This window comes from Salmo salar, chromosome 11 (genome assembly GCF_965601325.2).
Source record: "Salmo salar chromosome 11, fSalSal1, whole genome shotgun sequence".
Classification (NCBI taxonomy): Eukaryota; Metazoa; Chordata; class Actinopteri; order Salmoniformes; family Salmonidae; genus Salmo; species Salmo salar.
This window is the reverse complement of record NC_138301.1, coordinates 113872490-113882876: the sequence shown is the minus strand read 5'-3', so window position 1 is coordinate 113882876 and position 10387 is coordinate 113872490. Positions and strand designations below refer to the sequence as shown.

At 42.4% G+C, this 10387-nt stretch overlaps 1 protein-coding gene across 1 annotated transcript in view; it reads right to left on the bottom strand.

Moving 5' to 3' along the window:
* The window catches only part of LOC106563788 (CMP-N-acetylneuraminate-beta-galactosamide-alpha-2,3-sialyltransferase 1), a 41516-nt gene that overhangs the window by 19198 nt on the left and 11931 nt on the right, over positions 1-10387 (bottom strand). The window contains exons 3-6 of the mRNA XM_014129641.3: positions 8203-8396; positions 6992-7174; positions 6838-6883; positions 378-497 (exon numbers count right to left, since the gene is read on the bottom strand). Of these exons, the coding sequence (XP_013985116.3) occupies positions 378-497; positions 6838-6883; positions 6992-7174; positions 8203-8396 (543 nt within the window). The remainder of the gene's footprint in view (positions 1-377; positions 498-6837; positions 6884-6991; positions 7175-8202; positions 8397-10387) is intronic.

Genomic DNA, 10387 nt, shown 5'->3' with positions numbered 1-10387 from the left:
GGGTGTTAGTGTTATATATGCATTGCGTGGTGTAGCATACAGTCTGTCTTGTAGTGAGCTGAGAAAGTACCATTCCTAGCAGAGCATGTTTTGGTATTGCTAAACACTGCACAATTTAAACACTTTGCTCTCCAAATACTCTTTCCCCGACACTCGTGTAAATATTGTACTGTAAATTATTGAGTCTTCCTGTATTTATACTTATGAAAATGTTTATTCTGTTCCATTGAGCTTAATTTTTACTTATTTCTTATTGTTGTTGCATTATCGAGAGGGAACCTGCTAGTAAGCATTTCATTGGACTGTGTACACCATGTGTATCCTGCGCATATGACACAACTTGAACTTGATGTGTGTTGATATGTATAACGTCTTACCTCGTCACAAATGTGTAGGGCTAATATCAAAGCCATGAATCCGGTGGAGGGGTATTTGCCGTAATAGTCAAGCCAGACTTCATGAACATATTTCATGAACACAGGATTCAGAACCAAAACCTGCATGGAATATATTATACATAAACAGCATGATTTAATTAGAAAATGCAATGCAAATAGTCTGGGTAGCCATTTGACTAGATGTTCAGGAGTCTTATGTCTTGGGGGGTAGAAGCTGTTTAGAAGCCTCTTGGACCTAGACTTGGCGTTTCGGTACCGCTTGCCGTGTGGTAACAGAGAGAATAGTCTATGACTAGGGTGGCTGAAGTCTTTGACAATTTTTAGGGCCTTCCTCTGACACCGCCTGGTATAGAGATCCTGGATGGCAGGAAGCTTGGCCCCAGTGATGTACTGGGCCAATCGCACTACCCTCTGTAGTGCCTTGCATTCGGAGGCCGAGCAGTTGCCATACCAGGCAGTGATGCAACCAGTCAGGATACTCTCAATGGTGCAGGTGTAGAACCTTTTGAGGATCTGAGGACCCATGCCAAATCTGTTCAGTCTCCTGAGGGGGAATAGGTTTGTCGTGCCCACTTCACGACTGTCTTGGTGTGTGTCACGCTTGTCGTATGATGAAGGAGACCAAGGCGCAGCGTGTGTATCGTTCCACATTTTATTTTAACTGTGAAACTATGCAAGACATACTAATAAACAAAACAACAAACCGTGACGAAGAGGTGCAACATACACCAACTCAAAATAATCTCCCACAAACCCTAGTGGGAAAAACAACAACTTAAATATGATCCCCAATTAGAGACAACGATGACCAGCTGCCTCTAATTGGAGATCATCCCAACAACAACAAAAAAACATAGAAATACAGAGACTAGACCCAAACAACACAGAAAATGTAAACTAGACAAAAACCCCTGTCACGCCCTGACCTACCATAGAAAATAAAAGCTTTCTATGGTCAGGACGTGACAGTGTGCTTGGACCATGTTAGTTTGTTGGTGATGTAGACACCAAGGAACTTGAAGGTCTCAACCTGCTCCACTGCAGCCACGTTGATCAGAATGGGGGCGTGCTCGGTCCTCTTTTTCCTGTAGTCCACAATCATCTCCTTTGTCTTGATTACGTTGAGCGAGATGTTGTTGTCCTGGCACCACACGGCCAAGTCTCTGACCTCCTCCCTATAGGTTGTCTCGTTGTTGTCGGTGATCAGGCCTACCGCTGTTGTGTCATCAGCAAATTTAATGATGGTGTTGGAGTCGTGCCTGGCCGTGCAGTCATGAGTGAACAGGGAGTACAGGAGGGGGCTGAGCATGCACCCCTGAGGGGCCCCTGTGTTGAGGATCAGCGTGGTGGATGTGTTGTTGTTGGTGGCCCGTCAGGAAGTCCAGGATCCAGTTGCAGAGGGAGGTGTTTAGTTCCAGGGTCCTTAGCTTATTGATGCGATTTGAGGGCACTATTGTGTTGAACGCTGAGCTGTAATCAATGAATAGCATTCTCACATAGGTGTTCCATTTGTCCAGGTGGGAAAGGGCAGTGTGGAGTGCAATAGAGACTGCATCATCTGTGGATCTGTTGGGGCAGTATGCAAATTGGAGTGGGTCTTGGGTTTCTGGGATAATGGTGTTGATGAGAGCCATGACCAGCCTTTCAAAGCACTTCATGGCTACAGACTTGAGTGCTATGGGTCGGTAGTCATTTAGGCAGATAACCTTAGTGTTCTTGGGCACAGGCACTATGGTGGTCTGCTTAAAACATGTTGGTATGACAGACTCGGACAGGGAGAGGTTGAAAATGTTAGTGAAGACACTTGCTAGTTGGTCAGCGCATGCCCGCAGTACATGTCCTGGTAATCCGTCTGGCCCTGCGGCCTTGTGAATGTTGACCTGTCTAAAGGTCTTACTCACATCGGCTGCGGACAGCGTGATCACACTGTCTTCCGGAACAGCTGGTGCTCTCATGCATGTTTCAATGTTATTTGCCTTGAAGTGTGCATAGAAGTAGTTTTGCTCGTCCGGTAGGCTCTTGTCACTGGGCAGCTCTTGGCTGTGCTTCCCTTTGTATTCTGTAATGGTTTGCAGGCCCTGCCACATCCAACGAGTGTCAGAGCCGGTGTTAGTCCTGTATTGATGCTTTGCCTGTTTGATGGTTCGTCGGAGGGCATTTCTTATAAGCTTCCGGGTTAGAGTCCCATACATTGAAAGTAGAAGCTCTAGCCTTTAGCTCAGTGCGGATGCTGCCTGTAATCCATGGCTTCTGGTTGGGGTATGTACGTATGGTCAATGTGGGGACAACATCATCGATTCACTTATTGATGAAGCCAATGACAGATGTGCTGTACTCCTCAATGCCATTGGAGGAATCCTGGAACATGTTCCAGTCTGTGCTAGCCAAACAGTCCTGTAGCTTAGCAACTGCTTCAACTGACCACTTTTTTATTTATCTAGTCACTGGTGCTTCCTGATTTAATTTTTGCTTGTAAGCAGGAATCAGGAGGATGGAATTATGGTCAGATTTGCCAAATGGAGGGTGAGGGAGAGCTTTGTATGCATCTCTGTGTGTGGAGTATAGGTTGTCCAGAGGTCTTTTCCCACTGAATGCACATTTAACATGCTGATAGAAATTTGGTAAAACTGATTTAAGTTTCCCTGCATTAAAGTCCCCGGCTACTAGGAGCGCCAAAGTTTTCTTGTTTGATTATGATGGAATACAGCTCATTCAATGCTATCTTAGTGCCAGCCTCTGACTGTGAGGGTATGTAAACAGCTACAAAGAAAATAGATGAAAACTCATGTGGTAGGTAGTGTGGCCTGCAGCTTATCATGAGAAACTCTACCTCAGGCGAGCAATAGCTCGAGACTTCCTTAGATATCGTGTACCGGCTGTTGTTTCCAAAAATACATAGATCGAAGCCCCTTGTCTTACCAGATGCCGCTGTTCTATCCTGCCGGTACATCGCAACAGGAAATGTGAATTATCATGTGGATAATAATGAATTAACTTTTTTGGAGGAGTTGATACGTTTTACATGTTTTTTAGCCTGTAATACAGCGGTTCACAAAGTTTTTATAGTCCCATAGTCCCATACCCCTTCAAACATTCAACCTCCAGCTGCATACCCCCTCCAGCACCAGGGTCAGCACACTCTCAAATATAGTTTTTTGCCATCATTGTAAGCCTGCCACACACACACTATACGACACATTTATTAAACATAAGAATGAATGTGAGTTTGTCACAACGTGGGAAGTGACAAAGAGCTCCTATAGGACCAGGGCTCAAGTAATAATATAGTAATAATCAATCATTTTGCTCTTTATTTAACCACCTTACATATAAAACCGTATTTGTTCATTGGAAATTGTGAATAACTCACCACAGGTTAAGAAGGGTGTGTTTGAAAGGATGCATATTACTCTGCAATGTTGGGTTGTATTGGAGAAAGTCTCAGTCTTAAATCATTTTCCACACACAGTCTGTGCCTGTATTTAGTTTTCATGCTAGTGAGGGCCGAGAATCCACTCTCACATAGGCACGTGGTTGCAAAGGGCAACAGTGTCTTAACAGCGCGATTTGCCAAGGCAGGAGCCTCATCAAAATCTGGCAAGGGCTTCTGATTAAATTTTCACAGAACCGCTTGTTGCAATTTCGATGAGGCTATCTTCTTCAGATATCGGTAAGTGGACTGGAGGCAGGGCATGAAAGGGCTAACGAATCCAGTTGTTTGAGTCACCCGTTTCGGGAAAGTATCTGCGTAATTACGCACCCAACTCACTCAGGTGCTTCGCTATATCACGTTTGACATTGTCCGTAAACGTGAGTTCATTTGCACACAAAAAAATCATACAATGATGGAAAGACCTGTGTGTTGTCCTTGTTAATGGAGACAGAGAAGAGCTCCAACTTCTTAATCATAGCCTCAAATTTGTCCCGCACATTGAATATAGTTGCGGAAAGTCTGTGTAATCCTAGATTCAGATCATTCAGGCGAGAAAAAACATCACCCAGATAGGCCAGTCATGTGAGAAACTCGTCATCATGCAAGCGGTCAGACAAGTGAAAATGATTGTCAGTAAGAACTTAAGCTCGTCTCTCGATTTTAAAAAAACGCGTCAATACTTTGCCCCTTGATAACCTGTGCACTTCTGTATGTTGTAAAAGCGTTACATGGTTGCTGCCCATATCATTGCATAGTGCAGAAAATACACGATTTCAGGGGACTTGCTTTAACAAAGTTAACTATTTTCACTGTAGTGTCCAAAACGTCTTTCAAGCTGTCAGGCATTCCCTTGGCAGCAAGAGCCTCTAAGTGGAGGCTGCAGTGTACCCAGGTGGCGTGGGGAACAACTGCTTGCACACACATTACCACTCCACTATGTCTCCCTGTCATAGCTTTTGCGCCATCAGTACAGATACCAACATGAGCAGTAGCTACGTTTGGCTACATACGGACCGTTAGTGGAATTTCTGCAAGAGAGTAATGGTTTATGTGATTGGATGTTAGTTTTTGACTAGGCTACCTGTATTTGACATTGTGTTGTCATTTCGCTGAACACTAGATGGTTTAATTTTATTTTTGGCAGTGAAACGAGGCTACTCAGGCGAAAAAAAACCTTGCCCAAATGTATAAATGGACTATTTGAAAATGTGAAGAATATTTTATTTTATTAAAAAAATAAATGTGAATCACATTTTTATTTGTGTATACCGCGACGGCATTGCGCGTACCCCTACAGGAGGTCTTTTGTCTCTTGCTAGGCCGTCATTGTAAATAATAATTTGTTCTTAATTGACTTGCCTGATTAAATAAAGGTTAAATCAAAATAAATAAAATCAAAGTCAAATGAAATCAAATGAAGATCCTACATCGGTACTGATGGGCCTCTTCACCTGTAGCATTTTCATAAAATGAACATGGCGCAAGGGTCCCCCCCAAAACAAAAGGAGTGTCAATGACATCATCCCAGGTGCTTGAATTGTGTTGAGTTTGTGCAATAAAACTGGACTACGTTCAAAAATCCTCACTCCATTTTAGTCATAGGCATACCACCAACACCATAGAGCCCCACAGTGGAGGTGTCATAATACCCATAAAACCTAGTGGTCAAGCAAGGAAATGGTTCCAATCGTTTTTCCACCATTCATTTTTCCCATTGGGAATTTTAGAAACACTTAAAATAAGGGCTGTGTTTCGTGTAGGCTTACCCTGGCGTGACAGTTTGAAAACCATGTAAATCTCTCTCAGACAAGGTGACTTTTATCAATATATTCGGCTCTATTTACTCTCAGATTCAAAAATGCTAATTAGCATTAAAGTAGACATCACGCAAGACTACACATTCCTGCAAGCTCCTGCACAAGAGAGTAAAGTGAGTTTGGAAAATCTGAAACTATGCATCTTTAAAATAGTTTCAAGATGTCCATACTCAGAATGAAAATGAATAGGCCCCGAGCGCTGGCATGAAAAGCAAACCACCCTAGACATAAAACCCTTAGGCATCGCCCCAATAGGGTTAACCCACTTGGTGGGAATTGTAGCATGGATCATATAGTATTGCTACACTGCCCTCTCCGAACAGGAAGGAATGTCCCTGTGCTTCAATGACTCAGCCACTTCATTCAGACCATGTGTTCCCAATGGCCTCACTCTTCCCCTTCTGACACCAATGAAGCAAACAGTGAGGCAGGGAAGCAAACCCAGGTTGCTTCCATGAAAGGCAAACACCTTACGCATTGCGCCAATAACCCACTTGGTGGGAATTGTAAAATGGCCCATATAGCGAGGATCGCTACAATTTATCTAAGTCTCATCAAGTAGGCCTAGCCTAATTATCAGACATCTCCATGTCAACTGGATCGTAAGAGACAATGTTCTTCTGGTAAAGCAAGTCAACTTTTTAATTGTACTATTATATTAAAGAGATTGAAAGGGATCTTAAGTACTTACAAATTTGTAACATATTGTACATATTGTAAAAAAATTAACATACAGTGTATCATAGGAAGTTGTGTACAATTTTCAGGGAGCCGTTTTAGCTTGTGAGCGCTACTTTCAAAACTACTGGATGAAATTATACAAAACCTTTATAACGCATATTTCATCGCAGTATTCACAATAATGGTAGTATTGTGTGCATGTAAACATACTCTGCACAATTCCATGGTGACACTCTTTCACTGCTTTGCGTGTGCCAACACGGATGATAAACACAAGTGAAATTATCAGAAAGGGCTGAGAGTTTCCGTTTACGAGACTTCGTAAATGTGTTATCGAGCATCTGACCAAATTACGCACGATTTTAGGGTTAACCGAGATTAGCCCATACCTAACTAACAAACATCCTCAATTACCTACTATTCAAGATATAAAAATATCATGCATTTATCATTGACTGTAGATGTATTACAACCATAATAAATTATAATGATCAACAATGTGACTCACCAAATCTTTGTTGGCCTTTATCTTCGGTCTAAGACGTAAATATGAGCTGTTGAGTAAAATAAGACCTACATTTCATCCAGTGTTGCTATGTAATCTTTGAAAAATGCATGGTGTAACAGACTGATGGACTAATCAAAGGAGAATGGTTACTCACAAAGTGATGTGAGATCCAGTGGTAATGGCACCGGGTAGCCACTGAAGGTCCAGTGTCTTGAAAGGGAAAAACACCAGACTAGTGGTGTTGTCCAGGTCTATGGCACTCTCTGGGTATATGATGTGATGTGTGGTCCGGCTGCCAACATCCCGCTCATAGCCAGAGGTACGAGCCTTGTTCATTCTGGATAACACAGTAAATAGCTGGGATCCATATCATGACTGCCATATTCCAAAACACTTTCATTCAAAACACATAGTCATTCATACCGCCAAGATAAAAAATGAACACACCAAACCAGGCATACATATAGAACATTAAATCATTAAGTTGGATAAAGGCACATCTTTGCCATACTGTCTTCTGTGACACCATGGGCAGGGCCATTGAGGGCTATATATATATATATATATGTTCAAATCGTTGATTTCTTCTTATTCTACTTGGTAAACAAACTGAAAGGGTGCATATAATACCACCTGGAGTGTTGTCTGAACAGGTATAAAGCCAAGGTTAGTGATTAACTGCCACATGCAGCTATGCCACATTTTTGCTACTTTCTTCCTGGAGTGTGCACTCGTTCACTACTTCCCACAAATCTAAAAGCATTGAACAACCATGTGCAAGTGAACAAGTGCACACTTTGAGGTAGGAGGGACAAATGGGACATAGCCCTTAATTCCTTGGAATTCTTTGATCCTTCCTTAACCTATAGGAAGTCCCACCCAGTTGACTACTTCAAAATGGTGAAAGTCCTCAATTGCGCTGCCCATGCAAAAACAGGCTGTGTTGCGCTGCCCATGCTAAAACAGGCTGTGTTGCGCTGCCCATGCAAAAACAGGCTGTGTTGCGCTGCCCATGCAAAAACAGGCTGTGTTGCGCTGCCCATGCTAAAACAGGCTGTGTTGCGCTGCCCATGCTAAAACAGGCTGTGTTGCGCTGCCCATGCTAAAACAGGCTGTGTTGCGCTGCCCATGCTAAAACAGGCTGTGTCGCGCTGCCCATGCTAAAACAGGCTGTGTTGCGCTGCCCATGCTAAATCAGGCTGTGTTGCACTGCCCATGCTGAAACAGGCTGTGTTGCGCTGCCCATGCTGAAACAGGCTATGTTGCACTGCCCATGCTGAAACAGGCTGTGTTGCGCTGCCCATGCTAAAACAGGCTTTGTGACAAGTGTGCCCTCAATCATCCACACCCTCTCAGTTGGCTTACCTTATGATGACATCACTGGAGTCGATGAGGGCTCCGTAGTGGGAGCCCTTGAGGTTCCCAGAGTTCCCCACCACAGCACAGGTCCTACAGCGCTCAGGGCCCGCGTCCATGTAAAGGTCAGCATCAGGGATGACCTGGAACAACTTCTCCACCACCTCGCTAAAGTTGGCTTTGTTACGGTCTTTCTGCAATTTCTGGTTATTTAATTGCACCAGCCAATACATAAAACAACAATGAATACACAATAAATACACAACAATGGACAGGCTGACACTAAAAGCAGCCTACTGCAAATGACACACCATAACATCTGAGGAAACCCCACACACTAAAGGTAAGACTCCAGAGCCATCTGCTCTTTACACTGAGGTTATTGACGACTACTATAGCAAACTGTTAATCAGTTGTCAGTGACCATGCTTATATTGCAGCCTAAACATCAAATAAAAGAGTTCCTTCTGAATAAAACTCCCTCATATACAAAAATGTAACTACAGTAAACTATTGGAGATTCTTAAAGGGGATAGTGTGAGATTGTGGCAAAATTCCCCAGAGTCAGATGAACAAGTCGTTTTATGTCTCTGTGTGCAGTTTGATGGAAGTTTATGACTGTTTCTCGATTGCCAGAGGTGGGACCAAGTCAATATTATTCAAGTCACGAGTAAGTCTCAAGTAACAAGGTCCAAATCTCAAGTTGAGTCCCAAGTAGAACGGGTCGAGTCTCGAGTCATGTCCAAGATGTGCATTCTAAGGACAAGTTGAGTCAAAGGTCTCAAGACAAGTAAAAAAAATCTACATAGGCAATGACTCATTCAACCACAAATCTTTGTCTATTAATTGAGGCTACCAGACAGGCCTTTTCATTATTTTGTCTACAACACATTTTGATTATGTAATAATCAATTTTAACAACAAATTCCAAACACAAGTTTCATAAGTAATACATTGTATACATTTCAAGCCATTTTGCATACCAAATGACCAGTAGAGCCTATGCTAGTCATTGTTGCTTAATGCCCCATTGCTAATAAACTTGCAAAGTAAACATTTCATATTCTTGATCACCAAAAATGTTTTGGAACTGCATTTTTATTGATGTCAATCCTCTCTCCATACAATTTGACATTTGCGCTGCACCCGATTGTATAGCTGAACATCAAATCAGAAATCTGTTCGCTAACCCAGTGGTTTTCAAACATTTGACCCGCAATCCTTACAAAAGTGTGTGACCCCCGCGCATGCACACGTGCCCAATCGCTACGCAAATATAGCCTCCCACGGCACAAATGTAAATTCAACGTCTATTCCACATTGGTTCAACAACGTTGATTCAACCAGTGTCATTACAGCCATAAACGGTGATGCATTTTCAAAGCGCAAGAAACAAAAATAAATGCAATTTACACCTACATTTTGAACTGAACGTAATTTATGTTAACAGTCAATATCAACTTCAGATATAATGTCACATTGAGCCCATGGAGCAGTTGTTTTGGAGGATTTACTGAGTTGCTCAAGGGCAGAACAGCAGATTTTTCTACTTTGCTAAAATATTGAATTTGGCCTTTACAATAGAAGCACATTGAATAACGCATTCATAAATGGCAAAAAAGACAGTCAAAAAATAAATCAGACAGAATTAAATGTTGACATGTCTGTCCTATATCTAGCAGATATAAGAAAGCTCAGGAAATGTTTTAGTTTTTTTGGACACATATTTAACCCCTTATTTTTGTTGGCACATCACTACCTTCATACTAAGATGTGTAAGGTGGTGCCGGAGAAGAAGGCTGATGTTTTACATGTCCCTAACCGATTGTGTTTTTGTTCTTTTCTTTGCCTTGTTTGTAACTTAGTTTTTTACTTATTTTGTACATAATGTTGCTGCTACCATCTCTTATGACCGAAAAGAGCTTCTGGACATCAGAACTGTAATTACTCAGAATCCTTTTTTCCTTTAATGAGTCCGACGAGCCCGACGTGAATGACATACTGCTTTCTCGGGAACAGACCCAGATCCCCGTCATTTGTGTAAAGAGAAGGCGGAGAAAAATGGGCCAGAGGAAGGGCTGCCTTCTGAGAATTCGTAGGCAATCGAATAAACCCCCACTGCCTTCCATTCTGCTAGCAACTGTGCAATCTTTGGAAAATAAAATCGATGACCTACGCTGAAGATTAAACTATC